The sequence below is a fragment of the Tachysurus fulvidraco genome, chromosome 15 (assembly GCF_022655615.1).
Source record: "Tachysurus fulvidraco isolate hzauxx_2018 chromosome 15, HZAU_PFXX_2.0, whole genome shotgun sequence".
NCBI lineage: Eukaryota > Metazoa > Chordata > Actinopteri > Siluriformes > Bagridae > Tachysurus > Tachysurus fulvidraco.
The window spans coordinates 4,583,383-4,603,958 of record NC_062532.1 but is presented as its reverse complement, the minus strand read 5'-3'; the positions used below and the strand labels follow the sequence as shown (position 1 = coordinate 4,603,958).

Sequence of the window (20,576 nt, the reverse complement as noted above, 5' to 3'; positions counted from 1 at the left end):
ATTAACTCCTGGTCAGTCACTGACTCTGACCTGTAAAGTGTCTGGATATTCATTAACTGATAGCAGCTACTGTACATTCTGGATACGACAACCTGCAGGAAAAACTCTGGAGTGGATTGGATACATATGTTCTAGTGGGAGCACTGCCTACAGTGAGAAACTAAAAAGCAGGTTTCAGATTTCTAGAGACACATCCAGCAGCACAGTGACATTAACAGGACAGAACATGCAGACTGAAGACACAGCTGTGTATTACTGCGCTCGTTTCCCCACAGTGAGACGAATAAACAACATCCCTGTACAAAAACTTCTCATTCAGTGTCCACAATAACACTAGACACAACACTGATCTATAGGAGTCAAAATGTAAAATAAATAAATAAATAATCCACAAATGAGAACAAAGAGATTATAGTTAGTTCATTGTTTTAATAATTGTAATATAGATTTTAAACCATAATACAAAATCTTTAATGTTACTGCACATGATACACACTGTAATAATCATATCACTAACAAGACCTTATGATAATGTAGGTTGAAGGATTAGTTGCTTTTTCGCTCTGTTACATCATCATGACTCCCACATGTTTTCTATCATGATGTCATGATGCAAATCCAGACTGCTGTGTGTCCATGCAGTATTTATGTGCAGCTGAGCTGAGTGGAGAGATCGAGTCTCATCAACACTCACCATGAAGATCCCACTCTCCTTATTCCTGCTACTAATCAGCTTCATAGGTGAGTTCTCATGCTGAATCCGGAATGTATCTTATTATTTATTTTTAAATACACGTGTTCTTTTTTCTGTATCAGGTACTCAGTGTCAGAGTCTTGAGTCTATTCCCACTGGTTCAGTGGTGAAAAAACCTGGAGACACTCTGAGTCTTTCCTGTAAAAGATCTGGGTTTAACTTTGGTGGCTATGGCATGAACTGGATCAGACAATAAGCTGGAAAAGCTCTAGAATGGATTGGGGCTATCTGGTATGATGCCAGTAAATCAATATACACCAAAGACATTGAGGGATGTTTGGAAATTACCAGAGACAACTCCAAAAACATGGTGTATCTGCAGCTGTCCGGTTTGAATGCCCAGGATTCTGCTGTTTATGACTGTGCTAGAAACCACAGTGGTACAAACATGTTAATCAGCCATTCAAAATTCTCCCCCAGATGTGGTCAAAGAGCAAAATGCATTCAAAATAAAGGGCATTTTCACAAGATCTGCAGGTGGCGCTACAGCTCAACAAATATACTGTAACATTGTCTTTAAAGTACAACGTATTCTCATATCTTCAGTAACATCTAGATACTCCACAATTTCTATGTATTTCTGTGAGACCGTCTCTTATTGTCAAATTCCCACAAAGGAACAAAGATGGAAATAAATAACATTTTTTTTAAATGTCCGACTTCAATCAGTGATTATTGAATACATACATTTCACAACAATAACAGTAACTATAAACATAAAAATAGTTCACCATATTCCTCTTTAATTAATAAATAAATTTTAACATTGATTAAGTGGCATTGATTATTAGAAAACTATTATCTACACATTTGTAGCAGTAACTCCATGTCACAGTAGAACCAAAGGGTGCAGAAATTCATGGGTATTGTTTATATTTTACACAATAAATTATCGGCCCCTGCATCCACCACCTCTACAATTCCTGAGTGTAATGTAACCTGGTCCTTGTGATCTACCTGGTCCTTGATTATTGTCCTATAACAACTACAACTACTCCTTACTGAATTTGCCAATATGAAGAGTGTGTTCACTTCACATAAATTCACCTGAGAACATCTTTAAATGTTCCAAATTTTATAGATTTATAATCACATATTTGAGAAGTTTATGAGATGAGGAGGTTTCTACATCTAGAGGAATCCATGGTTCACCCTCTAAGTTTCTCAGAAAAGTGAGAAGAAGACATCAGCTAGCTTTCTGTCAAGTGATCTGATGAGATTGTAGTGCTAAATTTTAAACTATAATTATATTTTAAATGTATACTTTTTAAATCATGTAAATTAATACTGACATCTATACATCATATTATAATTGAGTTATGATTTAGATTGATAATGACCAAATTTACAGTCCTGCTCACTCAAGTTATTGTTCCTTGTCCCAGTGGGATTGACTTGTACATAATTGTAGGAAATGATAAATTGATATATAGTAAAATTAGTTTTTTGTTTCGATTTATATTGAAATTGTAATACAGGATTTATTCTTAAATATGTTGTACAAAGAAAACTAATAACATTGATATTATTTAGATATTTTCATTGATTTCTTTGAAACCTGAGGTTTTCTGAATGATTTTTTCTGGCTTTGAATGTTTAAGCTCTAACTATGTTCACTATTACATGCACAAGAAAAGTGCTGCTATCTAACATGTGATGTGATGAACACAGGAAAGTGATGTACTTATTATTCATGGTGTATCAGTTTTGTAATATTTGTTACGCAGTTAACCAGACTGCAAAATTCTACATATTTTATAAATAGTCTTTGAATCATGCAGTTGTGGTCATTTCATATATAGGTCTGTAATAAGTGTAATAAGTACAATATATGACAATAATAGGATGTGCTGCTTTCTAAATAATATAGATAGAAGGAGAAAATCATACTGATTGAGAGTAAGAAGCTGGAGACTATATAAATGTATACAATAATCGGTTAAATCAAGTAAATTAAAATGAAATCTATACATCATATTATATTTGAGTTATGATTTAGATTGATCATGACCAAGTTTACAGTCCTGCTCACTGAATCATTGTTCCTTGTCCCAGTGGGATTGACTTGCACATAATTGTAGGAAATGATAAATCGATATATCGTCGCTGTCGGGCGGAAACCTCGTATGTCCAAATTTTGTCAATTTCATATTTTTTCACGTATCGATGCTATTGGTCAGTCCCCACGTGGGTCTGTTATTTTTTTTTACAAGTTATTAACCAATCTTAAGTCTTGAAAATAGCTTGAGCGCAAATCTCTTAACTCCATTGGACACTTCAACTATCCACCTCTTCTTCATTCCACGAGAGAGCTTCGCGGCATATTTCTCCTCAAGAAGAGTTGCAACGAATCAACACGTATTCTGAGGTAAATGTCTTCAAAACACTGGGCTCAAAGGAAAAAAGAATCTTGACCCCTGCTAGTTCTGGTGCTCGTCTGAGGACAGGACAATCAACTGCAACGCGGACTAAACCCTGTGCATTGCAGATAAGATACAGCGTTTTTTTAATTTTTTGAAAAATAATGATTTTAGAGATACGAGGATTCCACCCGACAGCGACGATATAGTAAAATTAATTTGTTTCGATTCGTATTGAAATTGTAAAACAGGATTTATTCTTAAATATGTTACACAAATAAAACAATTAACATTTATATTATTTATTTATTATATTTATTATATATTATTTCGATATTTTCATTGATTTGCTGTGAATCCTGAGGTTTTCTGAATGTCTTTTTTTCTGGCTTTGAATGTTAAAGCTCTCACTATGTTCAACATTACTTTAAATGCACAAGAAAAGTGCTGCTATCTAACATGTGATGTGATGAACACAGGAAAGTGATGTACGTGTCTGTAAGTCTCTGTCTCCTACTGTACTTCTCCATGTACCTCATGCACTGGATCCAACAGAAACCAGGAACAGATTTAGATTAATCTGAGAGAACTGTAAATACATCAGATTTCAATCTGACCATCACAGGAAGCATTAATTACATACAGTAACAACACGTTCATATCATTATTAATAATAACAAACAGATGAATTATTTCCCACATTATGCCTATTTATCTCACTACAACGCTAAATCAATGAGAACCCTGAGCTTGTTTCTTTGCAACGAGACGGTTCCATCTGGGGAAATAGGAGACAATGACACCCAAAGTGTGTTGCTTATGTCCAGTTTATTCCGTTGTTTTATTTCGGATGCTGTCACTGCAGAAAACCCCGCTTCACACCGATAGCATGTCGGAAATGGCGATAGGGATTTAAGTGCTGTGGTGGCAATCTCAGGGTATTCCGCCATGACTTTAATCCAGAACACCGGCAGTGTTTCTAACTTTCTAACGACGTCTGTTTCGTACTCATTTTTGTGGATTTGTGGGTTAAATTTGAGCAAACACAATATACACGTACACCAAGCAGTTAAACATGAGAAAGTACCAGTGAACAGAGAGAAGATCGATACACACCTTCTCTCTCCACCAAAGCTACAACACCACTGCTGCTTGCAGCCGCTCAGCTCCAGACGTCAACTAAACCCGGCCCGAGATCACGATATTTTGCGCATGTGCAGTATTGGTGCGGCTTTAGGTGACGTCTCTCATCTCCCAATTAACCTCTCGTTCATGGAAAGTTGCAAAACCCGAGAGAAATACACCACAGTAAATAAAATGGAAATAATTGAAAGTTCCTTGGGCGGCCCGGTACCATTTGGTCCACTGCCTTAAAACACCCACAGATCCTCCATCAGATGAATCTCCTCCTGAGTCACGATTCAACCACGTCGTTCCTCGGCCAGCCCCAAGAAATACACGATCGTCCAATTCTACATATTTTATAAATAGTCTTTGAATCATGCAGTTGTGGTCATTTCATATATAGGTCTGTAATAAGTGTAATAAGTACAATATATGACAATAATAGGATGTGCTGCTTTCTAAATAATATAGATAGAAGAAGAAAATCATACTGATTGAGAGTAAGAAGCTGGAGACTATATAAATGTATACAATAACAGTTCAATCAGGTGTGTATGGAGTAGGGAAAATTCCAAATTGTTGAATAAAGTGAGCAGAGACTGCAAGTCCTCTTCTGTGAATGCGAATGAAAGAGGATGATGCTCAAGATTAAAATATAATATGAGAAATTTGCATGTATGTCTCTGTCTCCTACTGTACTTCTCCATGAACCTCATGCACTGGATCCAACAGAAACCAGAGAAAGATTCAGATTAATCTGAGGGAACCGGAAATAGATCAGATTTGCAACCTTCACAGGAAGCGTTAATTACATCACGACACGTTCATAATAACAAACTAAATAATGCTGTTATAAAATAAGGTTCCAAATTACATATAGCAATAAATGTATGTAAATAAAGTTTCCTGTTCTAAATAACCAATAATTTCTGTAAGTTTTCTTATTATAAATTCACCTGAAAACACCAGATAGTGTATAAACTTACTCATTAACACCTGCCTTAAGCTTCTTATTGGTTCAAACATGAACTCAATCTGCAGTGATAGATATCTCTAAAAAATACAGACATGTTTAAAAGATGAGGAAGTTTTCTCATTTATCAGAATCAGAATCAGCTTTATTGCCAGGCATGTTTTCACATGTGAGGAATTTGTTTTAGTGCCAGATTTAAGCAACAAAGACCAAGAGCTTTAACTTCTGCTCCAACACACACCATGATCTCTACATCCCTACTGCTGCTGCTGCTGGCAGCCGTACACTGTAAGTGTTTTTACATTTGACATGTAATACAGTTTTGGTTCCTTAAAGCTTTTTGCTTTTACATCATTAAAATAACTTTTCTTTAACAGGTGTTCACAGTGTTGAGCTGATCCAGACCGGATCCACAGTATTAACTATTGGTCAGTCACTGACTCTGACCTGTAAAGTGTCTGGATATTCATTAACTGATAACAGCTACTGTATACACTGGATACGACAACCTGCAGGAAAAACTCTGGAATGGATTGGATGTATATGTGGTAATGGTAACACTTACTACAGTGAGAAACTGAAAAGCAGGTTTCAGATTTCCAGAGACACGTCCAGCAGCACAGTGACATTAACAGGACAGAACATGCAGACTGAAGACACAGCTGAGTATTATTGTGCTCTTGAACTACAGTGAGACGTGTTTCAATGTTCACAAGACACAACACTGATCTATCCGAGTCTAACAAAAAAATAAAGAAATAAAAAATAAAAAAATATATATATATCCCAGAAATGATCACAAAACATTTCAAGCTAGTTATTTGTTTATGATAATATTGTTGATTTAAATCCATATTATATCTCTAAAGACCATTATGATCACATCACTTACCTGAACTTTATATACTGTAGTGTCTTTGTCTAATAATAATCACATCAACAAATTAGAATTTGTGTAAACGTGTGAGAAATTGTGGATCAGACAACTGGATCAGACAACAAGCTGGAAAAGCTCTAGAATGGATTGGGGTCATCTGGCCTGATTCCAGTAAAACAATATACGCCAAAGACATTGAGGGATGTTTGGAAATAACCAGAGACAACTCCAACAACATTAACTAACATTAAACGTAAATAGAGTTCACCATATTCTTCTTTAATTAATAAATAAATTATCACCGTTCACAGACTGCTACTGTATAAGAGGAAACATGATCATAGTAATCAGTGCCATTGATTATAAGAAAATAATTATCTTCAGGTTTGTAGCAGTAACTTCATGAATTAAATATCTCAACTTTAACTGTGAAGATCTCCTGTAAGATACACGGCTTTGTTATGACTGAGTACAACATGCATTGGATCAGACAGAAACCAGGGAAAGCTCTGGAATGGGTTGGATATGTGAACTCCGTAGTCTAACTGTACCTCTGTACTGTAAGTTTGGCTTTAACAACTTCAGCCATGTTCATATTCACCTTCTCATAACAGAAAGCAGGAAATTTGCAGACATGAGAATCATTTCTGTGTTAATGTAATTCTCTAGAGTGCAGCCTACACATGACTGATAACGACATAAAGGATCATTTATCTAATTATTATCATTTTCATGGATTATGGTGTAGATTCAGATTAATTTGAGGGAACTGGAAATAGATCACTTTTCAATCTGACCTTCACAGGAAGCGTTAATTACATCACAACACGTTCATATCATTATTAATAATAACAAACAGCTGAATTATTTTCCACATTAAATTGATATGGAGATGAAACTGGGTGTGAGTGTGATTAACAGCTGCAGAGCTGCACTCAACACAGCCTCTCTGTAATGTTTATGCAAATCTGCATCTCCTCTTGTAATATTAGCAGCGTTCTGATCTAGAGAGGAAACACTTCTCATTAGTCTTCCTTCAACACAAACATGTTTGCTTCAGCTCCACTGCTGCTGCTGGCTCTCGCCCCCTGTGAGTGTTTGGATTGAAGCTTTATTATTTCATCTGATCCTTTCAGTTCGACATGTCCACCTTTTCTTTTTCTCTTTTTACAGATGTGTTCTGTGCTACTGAGCTCATCCAGCCAGACTCACTGCTTATAAAGCCAGGAGAGACTTTAACCATCACCTGTAAAGTGTCTGGAGCTTCTATCACTGATAGCAGCAGCCACATTGGAACAGCTTGGATTCGACAACCTGCAGGAAAAGCTTTAGAATGGATCAACACCATTTATTATAGTGGGAGTATTGATAAGAAAGATTCATTTAAAGACAAGTTTGTGGTCTCTCGAGACACTTCCAGTAACTCTGTGACCTTACGGGGACAGAACATGCAGACTGAAGACACAGCTTTGTATTACTGCGCTCGAAGACCACACAGTGACACGACAAGCTGCAGTGCTGCACAAAAACCTCATCACAATTCACTTCTTTAATTAAATAATAACTACATTTTACTGAGTAACTAATCCCCATATTACAATTATTTCAGCATAGACACCAACACTGGCATTAATAAAATAAATAAATAAAAGGTTACTTAGGAATAATGGTCTCTTTTTATAACTAGTTGAAATGAAATGTGTCTGCAAAAGACATTTATTATAAAGAACAACATCCATTCACACTCAGCACTCAGGCTTTAACTCTTCATCCCGAATGAACAAAAACCATCCAAAAACTCCTCAATGTATATCTGTAATTAAATGTGAAATATGAACATTGTATAATTTGATCATGAATTTCTGGTAATGTACAAATTAAACGAAAAAAAAAAGAAACAAAGTGTTTTATCATCTCACCAAATGATTTTTATTAATGCATCATCAGAAAACCAGGATTAGCTAAAAAAATGACTACTTTATGACATTACTTTACTCTCGCAATCTTCATTCAATGTTAGTAATTTTTGTTACATAATTAAAATATTTTTCATTCATTTTTAATGTTAATTCCTACCATTAAATTTTCTTCTGTTTCAGATTCCTGCAGTCAGACACTGATTGAGTCTGATCCAGTGATCATCAAACCTGATCAGTCTCATAAACTGACCTGCACAGCATCTGGATTTAACTTTGGTGGCTCAGATATGGCTTGGATCAGACAGGCACTTGGAAAAGGACTAGAATGGGTTGCTAGTATATACAGTAGCAGCACATATCACTCCAGCACTGTTCAGGGCCGTTTCACCATCTCCAGAGACAACAGTAAAAAGCAGGTGTACCTGCAAATGAACAGCCTGAGGACAGAAGACACTGCAGTTTATTACTGCGCCCGTGACACACAGTGATACTTCCCCTTAGACATCGGTACAAAAACACAGACTTACTACTGACACATGACAAACCCACATTTTCAGGTGGCAGTTAAATGATGTAAATCACAATTTTAGGTAAATTATAGTATGAATATTTTGACAAAACATGTTTACAACTCCAAAGACAACGTAAAATATCACACTGGTAGGCATGGGCAAGAGTAATAAAGGTTTCACGTATTTATTGTGTTCAGCCGTGTAGCAGGACCCAACACTCCACGTGTAACATGAGAGAGGAAAAGCCCCGATCATTGATAACATCAGGATTTTAGAGACAGGAAATAAATTTAACGGGACATGTAAATGCAAAACATCATCAACCATTGGTTTAGAAGCCTGCTCATGTTCTGACCAAGCTAATCTGTACCTACCAAGGTCCCAAGGGAACGGTCTGCTGGAAGCTGTTTTAGGACATATAGAAGCATAGAAGGACAGGTTCTTATGAACATCTCTAAAGTCAAAATTTCCTCTACAATTTCCCCCTTTTGTCCCTTGGACTATACACAAAATTTTTATTAATCATTAATCTGTAACAAAATCTAAAATCTAAATGATATTTACCAGTATTGTTGGTCAACTACTTAATCCACAACATTGTTAATCAATTGCTTAAACAGATTAAAGTAATCAGCTAGAATACAGGTACATGATACCTTAAGCTAAGCTCAACAAAACCAACACATGCTCTATCAGATAAATCTCCTCCTCATGATTTAAATACATTTCAGATACATTCTCCTCCCATCGTCATCAGATAAACAAATCCAAGTGTCAGAGCTGGATCTCACTCTATTTATATGATGTGATGGTGTCTGTTAAACTTTGGAGAACAGAGAAGACTCCAGTCCAAACAACACACACCATGTTCTCTACATCTCTACTGCTCCTGCTGGCAGCTGCTTCTTGTGAGTGCTTTATCAAATTTATTCATTTACTAGATGAAGAATAAAGGTGCAGCATATATTGTGTGAGATATCACCATGTGTTTTCCTCCACAGATGTGCATGGTGAGGAACTGACTCAGCCTGCTTCCATGACAGTCCAGCCAGGCCAGAGTCTCTCCATCCAGTGCAAGGTTTCATATTCAGTTACGAGCGATCATACAGCTTGGATTCGACAACCTGCAGGAAAAGCTCTGGAGTGGATTGGAGTCATCTGGAGTGGTGGGGGTACAGCTTACAGTGAGAAACTGAAAAATAAGTTCAGCATCTCCAGAGACACTTCTACTAACACAATAACAGTTGGAGGACAGAACATGCAGACTGAAGACACAGCTGTGTATTACTGCGCTCGTGATCCACACAGTGACACAACAAGCTGCAGTGCTGCACAAAAACCTCATCACAATTCAATTCTTTAATTGAATAACAACTACATTTTACTGAGTAACTAATCCCCATATTACAAATATTTCAGCATAGACACCAACACTGGCATTAATAAAATAAATAAATAAAAGTTTGTTACATTAACTTTACAATCTATACGAGAAATTAATACGAATCCCATGAAATTAAATGTGAAATGTGAACATTGTTTAATTTGATCATGAATTTCTGGTAATGTACAAATTAAAAGGAAAAAAACAAACACAAAGTTTTTTTAATTCTCACCAAATTATTTTTATTAATTGATCATTGGAATACCCGAATTAGCTAAAACATATCAACTTAACATTTTAGTTCATGTTTTAAATTATCATTGAAACGAATATTGATTTCCCAATTAACTAATTAATTAAAACAAATGATTTACTATGTTACTGCTGATACTGTATCTGAGTGTTTTCTCTCTTTTAAACCTTTGTGATGAAAATGTTCAGTTTCTGAATTCTTTTTTTTTTTTGCAGCAGGAACATTATAATATTTTGCAAATGTATCTGTAGGGAGCAGCAGCTGCTTATTTTTGAGAAGGATTCATGAAACTATGAAATCTAACAGCTGAAGTGGGTTTATGCAAATTCACCCTGTTATTAAAAAAAGCCTCTTGCAGTTTGAAGTTTGTGTCACACGACTGAATCAAAGAGCATGATGATTGGGCTGAGGGTCACTCAGTACTACATCTTTGTTATAATGTTAACCAAAGGTACCTGAGACTTCTGTACTGTTTATTTCTTCCCTCAGAATATCTTGTCTGTGTTGATGATGATCTTTGTTATGTTTTATCTGCTAGGTGTCAGCAGTGATGAGATCAGACTGGACCAGTCTCCTGTTGTGGTAAAGAGACCTGGAGAAACTGTGAAGATCTCCTGTAAGATAAATGGATATTCAATGACAAGCAACTACATACACTGGATCAGACAGAAACCAGGGAAAGCTCTGGAATGGCTTGGCTGGATGGATACAGGCAATAATGATGCAACACATGCAGAGTCTGTGAAGAACCAGCTCACTTTAACAGAAGACGTCTCAGCAAGCACACAGTACTTAGAGGCCAAGAGTCTGAGGACAGAGGACACTGCGGTTTATTACTGTGCCTGAAGTTCTACAGTGACTGGAGCTGAGGAAGCAGCTGTACAAAAACCAGACACATTGTAACTGAACTAACTGAAGTTGCTTAACTTATAATTGTAACACAGATGAACACAGTTTGTATCTATTTACTGCTCCAATTATCTATAAATATACCTGGATATAACCCTAAAATGGGCGTGGCCTAAACTAATTATCAGGAATGAAAATCTAGATAAACCCTGTTTCTATGCTCCTGGAAACACTTGAAAAAGCCACAGGTAGAGATGGCAGCTCTGTCAGCATGCTGTGTGACATCCCATTCCCAATACACACTGTAATACACTCATCACTTAAAAAGTGCTCATTGCATAAAAAGTTGTTTACAATGGCTACTGTATGTAATCTCAAACAAGTGGTGACACGACCCACAAAAATTGCTATGGATAATACATCTAAATCAACATGCATAGATCATATTTTTACTAATGTTCCTGATTTATGTTCACAAGCTGTTTCTGTGGGGGTAGGATGTAGTGATCATAACCTGATAGCAATTTCAATAATGATGAAAATTCCTAAATCTGGTGGAAGGATCATGTATCGTAGATCATTTAAAAACTTTAATCCCAGATTGTTTGTTGATGAGGTAAATAACTCAAATTGGTCTGCAGTTCTTCAGGAGGGGGATGTAAATGCTTCTCTTAACATTTTTATGGACACTTTTAGTAAAATAGATGATAAATATGCACCTCTCCGGAAAAGATCTATAAAAATCAACAGTGCTCCATGGTTAGATGAAGAGCTAATGTCCCTCATGAGGCAAAGGGACAATGTCAAAGATATGGCCTTCAAAATCAAAATGTGATGTAGACAGAGTACATTATCGCAAGTTGAGAAACAAAGCTACAAACTTAAATAACATAAAAAAGAAAGCATATTATGGACAAAAAATCTCAAATTCTAGTAATGATAGCAAACAATTGTGGAAAGTATTACAGGAATTGATGTATAAAAAATCAAATAATTTGAATATGTACATGGAGACCAATGATGGTGACATTATTAGTAAACCTTGTGATATTGCCAATCATTTGAATGATATTTTTATATGCAAAGTAGAACAATTAAGATCATGTATGATAATGCAAGATATTGAATCTCCTTGTGACAATGTTAGATTTATTATGAGAGGGAAAACTTGCTCCCTGTCATTTAATACTTGTAGTGAGGACAACGTTAAAAAGTTGCTTCTCTCCTTATCTGATGAGAAAACACCTGGTAATGATCATCTTGATGGCAAAATTTTTAAAATTGTTGCAAATATTTTGTGCAAACCAATATGTCACATCTTTAATAGTTCAGTTCTCAGCAGAGTGTTTCCTAAGCTATGGAAACAGTCTAAAATTGTGCCTTTACTTAAAGATAAAAAGGCAGGGTTTCCTCCTTCTAATTGCAGACCAATTCATATTCTTCCTGTATTAAGCAAAATATTTGAAAGGTTACTTTTTAATCAAATGCTAGAGTACTTTACATTAAATTAATTGCTAACGAGTTCACAGCATGCCTATAGACCAGGCCATTCAACTAACACTGCATTAGTGCATATGGTTGATCAGTGGCTTACGTATATGGAGGATAAAAAACTTGTTGGTGCTGTACTTTTAGATTTTACAGCTGCATTTGATGTAATTGACCATGATATTCTGTTGTCAAAGCTCAAGTGTTATGGATTCCCACAATTGTCTGCTTCACTGATAAGGAGTTATCTCTATGGCAGAACTCAGCAAGTATTTTTTAATGGTAGTTTTTCTGATAGTAAATGTATATCATGCGGTATTCCACAGGGCAGCTGTCTGGGTCCACTCTTATTTTCAATTTTTGTGAATGATTTGCCTCATGTTGTTAGAAACACAGAAGTTGTACTGTATGCAGATGATGCAAGTTTATTTTGTGCATCTCCTTCAATAAGCGATCTAAGTATGAACCTTCAAAACCAATTAAATTTGATTATCAACTGGGTTAATTTGAACAAATTAGTACTAAATATTTCCAAAACCAAATGTATTGTTTTTGGTACTAAACATTTGTTAAATAAACTTTGTAACCTAAATTTGACTATTGATACAACTTTGGTTGAGCAGGTTACTACAACTAAACTATTGGGTGTCAAGCTGGATAATCAGCTCTCATGGACTGATCAGATAAATCATATTGTTTCTAGGATGGGTAGAGGCATTGCTTTAGCTAGGAAGTGTGTGCTGTTTTGTCCACCCTCAGTCATGAGAACAGTAGTCCAGTCTTTGGTCTTGTCACACCTGGAGTACTGCTCAGTTATTTGGTCCAGTAGCTTGGAATCAACTGTCAATGTGTATAAGACAAATAAGCAACAGATCTTATTTTAAAAAGATGTTAAAAAAAATGTATGATCTGTAATGAAAACTAAGTGTAATGACTTAAATTGAAGTGTATTTATTCTTTTGATAATATATTGTAAAAAGTGTAATGTGATTGTGTATAATATGTTTTGATATTGTAAAATGGACACCAGGAAGATTAGCGACCACTCGTGGAAGCTAATGGGGTTCCAAACAAATAAATAAATAAATAAATAAATAAATAAATAAATCACAGTCACAATACACACTGTAATACACACATCACAGTCACAATACACACTGTAATAGACACATCCTAGTCCCAAAAAAATACAACACACAACCCAGTCTCCCATCCTAGTCATCCCATTCCCAATTTAACTCATTGGACAGATTATTGATTTTTTTGGATTCTGCAAAAGTGATTCATATTTAACAACAATATTCTGTGTATTTTAGGAATTCTACAGATTGACTCACTTACATTTTTATGCATTTATGTGTATCACAGTGCAAGAAAAATCTAGACCCAAGCAGCAGGAGTGTTAGGGAGCGTTAACTAATACTACAAACAGAACAGTTAGTGACCTGACAATGTGAAACTTACAGAAATAGTTTTCTCCTCTCGTCTGTTCCTCTGTGGATGTTTTTATATCTCTAGTGGGTGTGTCATGCAAACCAAATCCTGTGTTTGAACCATTTATGCTGAAACATTCAGCCCAACAACATAGCAGCAGTTTGTGTTCATTTACAGCAGCAGGAATCATTTTAATTCTTTGAGATGGGACTAGGCAGAGTTTTGTGTTACTTTACTCTAGCAATCTTCATTCAATGTTAGTATTATTTATTACACACACACACATATATATATATATATTTCTTTAACATTAACTTCTACCGTTGAATATTCTTCTATTTCAGATTCCTGCAGTCAGACACTGATCGAGTCTGATCCAGTGATCATCAAACCTGATCAGTCTCATAAACTGACCTGCACAGCATCTGGATTTACCTTTAGTAGCAACTGGATGGCTTGGATCAGACAGGCGCCAGGAAAAGGACTGGAATTTCTTGCAATTATCCACGGCAGTAGCATATACTACTCTAATGCTGTTAAGGGCCGCTTCACCATCTCCAGAGATGACAGTAAGATGCAGGTGTATCTGCAGATGAACAACTTGAGGACAGAAGACACTGCAGTTTATTACTGCGCCCGTGAACCACAGTGATACTTCCCCTTAGACATCAGTACAAAAACACAGACTTATAGTCTGAGGTTCAATAACTGAAACAACTGAAGGAGGCAGCAGAGCTCATCAAATAAAGTGAAAAAAAGTGAATCCACAAACTGCATTCTGTATGAGACTCATTCAGTACCAGTCATTATCAGACAAATATCTACATTTTCTCTTCTTTTTCACTCTTTCCATAATGTGTGATTAGTTATTTGGGGTGTTAAACACAGTTTGGACAAATAACAACACTATAATTTATGTAACTACATCCTCCTGTATTTGTGAGGTTTCTCAGTAATATGACAAGATGTATTTTATAATGCTGTTATAATTTAAGGTTCTAAATTAAACAGAATTATAAATGAATAGAAATAAAGTTTGCTGTGTGTTTTCTTATTATAGATTCACCTGAAAACACCTGATAGTGTATAACAGGGCTCGGCAACTTTAAACACTCAAAGAGCCATTTGGACCTTCTTCCCACAGAAAAAAAACCCACAGGGAGCCACAAAACTCTTTTTATTTCTGCAAGCAAACAAAAATATTTGGAACAGCTTGAACTAACTTAACAAAAATGACGCTGGGTTGAAGGTAACTTTCAATGACTAATCGAGTCCTCTTCATATTCATGACATCAAAATTTTACTTGCCGGCTGCAGCAAACCAAAAATGCGTCTGCTTCTGTGTGTCGGATTTACAGTGCTGTAGCAAGTCGGCAGTTATGACGCATATTTTGAGCGACAAACAAATTAAACACGGTTTATTTTAATGTCACAATAGGATCATAATCTTAGAATTTAGAATGACATTTTTAAAAAAATCTAACTAACTAAAATAAAATTAATTTTAATTAAATATTTATTTTCCAAATCTACAGGGAGCCGCAGCAGAGGGATGAAAGAGCCACTTGTGGCTCCAGAGCCGCGGGTTGCTGACCCCTGGTGTATAAATCTACTCAATAACACCTGCCTTAAGCTTCTTATTGGTTCAAACATAAACTCAAGCTGCAGTGATAGATATCTCTAAAAAATACAGACATGTTTAAAAGATGAGAAGGTTTTCTCATATAAGAATCCATCCCATTTTGACCCTAAGATAAGGAGTGTCTCTATGCAAATGTCCTATCTCTGTTATCTGTAGATTTAAGCAACAAAGACCAAGAGCTTTTACTTCTTCTGCTCCAACACACACCATGATCTCTACATCCCTACTGCTGCTGCTGCTGGCAGCCGTACACTGTAAGTGTTTTTACATTTGACATGTAATACAGTTTTGGTTCCTTAAAGCTTTTTGCTTTTACATCATTAAAATAACTTTTCTTTAACAGGTGTTCACAGTGTTGAGCTGATCCAGACCGGATCCACAGTATTAACTCCTGGTCAGTCACTGACTCTGACCTGTAAAGTGTCTGGATATTCATTAACTGATAACAGCTACTGTACGAACTGGATACGACAACCTGCAGGAAAAACTCTGGAATGGATCGGAGGTATATGTGGTGATGGTAACACTTACTTCAGTGAGAAACTGAAAAGCAGGTTTCAGGCTTCCAGAGACACGTCCAGCAGCACAGTGACATTAACAGGACAAAACATGCAGACTGAAGACACAGCTGTGTATTACTGCACTCGTGAACCACACAGTGAGACGAATAAACAACATCCCTGTACAAAAACCCCTCATTCAGTGTTCACAATAACAGGACACAAGACAACACTGATGTATACAAATCTTAGAAAATGTAAAATAAATAAATAAACAAACAAACAAATAAATAAATAAAATCCACAAATGAGAACAAAAAGATTAAAGTTAGTTCTTTTTTTTTATATAATTCTAATATAGATTTTAAACCATAATACAAAATTTCTGATGTTACTGCACATGATACACACTGTAATAATCATATCACTATCAAGGATTAGTTGCAGTTCCTCTCCGTTACATCATCATGACTCCCACATGTTTTCTATCATGACATCACGATGCAAATCCAGACTGCTGTGTGTCCATGCAGTATTTATGTGCAGCTGAGCTGAGTGGAGAGATCGAGTCTCATCAACACTCACCATGAAGATCCCACTCTCCTTATTCCTGCTACTAATCAGCTTCATAAGTGAGTTCTCATGCTGAATACCAAATGAATTTATTAGACATTAGTTTTCTTTTTAATTGTATCAGGTATTCAGTCTCAGAATCTTAAGTTTATTCCCACTGGTTTCAGTGGTGAAAATACCTGGAGAAACTCTGAGTCTTTCCTGTAAAGGATCTGGGTTTAACTTTGGTGGCTATGGCATGCACTTGTCGCGGGCCCCAGCTAGGTCCCCGCTGGCAGATATATAGATAATCCTGAAACTGAAAATATCAGAAATATTCCTGAGAAATCAGCGACGCAGGACAACTGTTGCTCATTCTCCAGTAACACGGATTATCTTTATTTTCAACTTCATTTTAACTTTGCATCTGCAATCATGAATCACTTTCTGTTCTTTTTGTCTGCTTTGTATTGAAGCACAGGTTATATCCACATTTGTATAACAATTGCCTTATATTCTTCAAAAGGTCTACTTTCACATAAATGCCTCACACATTTTACAAACATTAACTCAAACATTTGTATGAAACCAAAAACAAACATTTTCTCTTTAAATTCCATTTTTGGTCTAACATCAATCACGTTTATCCTTTTTCCTTTAAACACCCTACATCTTTGTCCTTTTATCCAAAATTATTATTATTATTATATATAATTAGTATTTTTGTAATAACTCCATTTTGTAAGTGTTCACTTTATACAACAGAATAAATTCCATTTGCAGTTAAACTGTTACATTTACTGTATAAGAACCCAAACTTCAATAATACACATATGTCTCATAACTTGGCGCCCAGTTCTATGATCTGAATCTGTATCACTATAACATTAACATGTGTGCGCCCATAAACAAGGCCGCAGCCATAACTGGTGTTATGTTGTACATTCAAATGAACCTTTTACACTTTTACCATTGCACTACACACATAGCTGTTTTCCACACACACTGAAATAACCCACAAACGCTTCGGAGCCATAATTAACGAATAAAATAAACAATATTCGGCCGCATCGGCCGCCATTTTCACCACTGCGCACCGTTAAATTTTAACTGTCTACACGTGTGACATACTATTAGCTCACAGAATACACATCACTGGAGATTCATATTAGCTGATAAACATCTGTAGTCCCATAAAAGGTTTGTAACTAACCTGAAAATATCAGAAATATTCCTGAGAAATCGGCGACGCAGGACAACTGTTGCTCATTCTCCAGTAACACGGATTATGAGCTCATTTTGCTCTGCACCGCTAATTATCTCAGTGTAACACTGTTCGTGGTTACTGCCACCCTGTGTCCAATTGATGAAGTACATCATAGTGTTTTTTTCCGTAATCTCTCATTAGTATTCTATTAAATAAACAATAAAATCAAATACCATTGCAATAGAAGGAAAGGAAACAAAAATAATAATCTCAACAAAACTTATTTTGTGAGTGTCACACACTGGATCAGACAACAAGCTGGAAAAGCTCTATAATGGATTGGGGTTATCTGGTCTGATGCCAGTAAAACAATATACGCCAAAGACATTGAGGGACGTTTGGAAATTACCAGAGACAACTCCAAAAACATGGTGTATCTGCAGCTGACCGGTTTGAATGCCCAGGATTCTGCTGTTTATTACTGTGCTAGAAACCTCAGTGGTACAAACATGTTAATTAATCATCCAAAATCTCAGATGTGGTCAAAGAGAAAAGTGTATTTAATGTAGTGTCCATTTTCACAAGATCTGTAGGTGGCGCTACAGCTTTACAAATATACTGTAACATTGTAGGTTTCATTAAAGTACAACATATTCTCATATCCTCAGTCACAACTAGACACTCCACAATTTCCAAGTCTTTCTGTGAGACATTGAACACTGAGACTGTCTCTTATAGTCATAATTTCCTGAAAGAAACAACAAGGGAAATAAATAACATTAACTGAATATTCACTAATGTTTATGACCAACGTGTATTGAAAGCATCCATTTTACAAAATTATCACAACAACAACTGTAACTAAACAAATTCACCATATTTTTCTTAAAAAAAATTCTGTATGAAAAGAAAAGTGATCATAGTAATCAGTGCCACTTATAATAATAATTATTATTATAAATAATTACAGCTGAAACCAGATATTTACATACTGTACACAAGAAAAAAACACACAAAAACGTTTATTTCTTTACTGTCATACATTAAATCAGAGTAAAATTTTTTTTGTTTTAAATTAATAAACATTAACATATTTTTTGCATTTTTTAAATGTCAGAATCGAGCGAGGGAGAATTTTCATGTATTTTTTATCACTTTCATCAAAGTCAGAAGTATACATACACTAAGTTTATCATGCCTTTAAACAAAAAAGAAAAAAAATCCAGATGATTCCATGCTGAGCTTAAGAAGCTTCTGATAGGTAAATTGATTCCATTTGAGTTAATTGGTGGCACACCTGTGGATGCATATAAAGGCACACCTCAAACACAGAGCCTCTTTCTTTGACATCATGGGAAAATCAAGAGAAATCCACCAAGACATCAGAAAAAGTATTCTTGCCCTCCACAAGTGTGGCTCATTCTTAGGTGCAATTTCCAGATGCCTGAAGGTCCCACGTTCATCCGTTCAGACAATGATGCACAATTATAAAAAAAACATGGGAATGTACAACCATCATACAGCTCAGGAAGGAGACAGATTCTGAGTCCCAGAGAAGGATGTTTTTTGGTGCAAATGTGCGAATCAACCCCAGGACAACAGCAAAAGATCTTGTGAAGATGCTGGCTGAAACTGGTAAGACCGTGTCATTATCCACAGTAAAACAAATACTGTATCGCCATGAGCTGAAAGGTTACTCTGGGAGGAGAAAGCCATTACTTCAAAACCACCATAAAAAAGCCAGACTACAGTTCACAGCTGCACATGGGGGAAAAAAATCTTAATTTCTGGAGACATGCCCTGTGTTCTGACGAAACAAAAATGTAACTGTTCGGCCATAATGATGAACGGTATATTTGGAGGGAAAAGGGCGAAGTTTTGAAGCCTCAGAACACCATCCCAACTGTGAAGTATGCGGGTGGTAGTATAATGTTGTGGGGCTGCTTTGCTGCATAAGGGACTGGTGCACTTTACAAAATAGATGGCATCATGAGAAAAGTAAATTATGTGGATCTATTAAAGAAACATCTGAAGACATCAGCCAGGAAGTTAAAGCTTGGGCGCAAATGGGTCTTAGAAAAAGTGGACAATGACCCCAAGCATACTTCCAAATTAGTTACACAGTGGCTTAAGGACAACAGAGTCAAGGTATTGGAGTGTTCATCACAAAGCCCTGATCTCAATCCCATAGAAAAGTTGTGGGAGGCACTGAAAAGGCGAGAGCGAGCAAGAAGGCCTACAAACCTGATCAGGTTACACCAGTTCTGTCAAGAAGAGTGGGCCAAAATTCCAGCAAACTATTGTAGAAAGCTTGTGGAAGGAAACCCAAAACTTTTGGCCCAAGTGAAACAGTTTCAGGCAATTCTACCAAATAGTAGGGAAGTGTATGTATACTTCTGACTTTGATGAAAGTGATAATAAAAATACATAAAAATTCTCCCTCGCTCGATTCTGACATTTAACAAATGCAAAAAATGTTAATATGTTAATATTTTTTGATTTAAACCATGAAAAGTTTACTCTGATTTAATGTATGACAGTAAAAAAAATAAAAAGTTATTGTGTTTTTTTCTGAAGTGTATGTAAATATCTGGTTTCATCTGTATCTTCAGTTTTGTAGCAGTAACGTCATGTCACAGTAGAACCAAATGATGCAGAATTACACAATTTCATGGGTTTTGTTTTTACTTTATACAATAAATTATTAGCACCAGCATCCACCACCTCTACAGTTCCTGACATCACAC

The 20,576-nt window shown here is 35.9% G+C and overlaps 1 long non-coding RNA gene and 3 gene segments (V, D, J or C); 3 read left to right on the top strand and 1 right to left on the bottom strand.

Moving 5' to 3' along the window:
* Nucleotides 1–7,009: 7,009 nt before the first annotated feature.
* LOC125138672 lies at nucleotides 7,010–7,717 on the top strand. The segment is given in 2 exon segments: nucleotides 7,010–7,179; nucleotides 7,263–7,717. Coding segments are annotated over 2 exon segments (423 nt in total).
* Nucleotides 7,718–9,385: 1,668 nt separating this feature from the next.
* On the top strand, nucleotides 9,386–10,386 carry LOC113645966. The segment is given in 3 exon segments: nucleotides 9,386–9,428; nucleotides 9,522–9,812; nucleotides 10,373–10,386. Coding segments are annotated over 3 exon segments (348 nt in total).
* Nucleotides 10,310–12,597, top strand: LOC125138684. The segment is given in 2 exon segments: nucleotides 10,310–10,608; nucleotides 10,696–12,597. Coding segments are annotated over 2 exon segments (366 nt in total).
* Nucleotides 12,598–16,440: 3,843 nt separating this feature from the next.
* LOC125138699 lies at nucleotides 16,441–18,122 on the bottom strand. The gene is made up of 3 exons (XR_007137912.1): nucleotides 17,836–18,122; nucleotides 16,823–16,941; nucleotides 16,441–16,715 (listed from the first exon to the last, which is right to left on the bottom strand). It is a non-coding gene; the product is annotated as an uncharacterized LOC125138699 (long non-coding RNA).
* Between the last annotated feature and the right edge of the window lie 2,454 nt (nucleotides 18,123–20,576).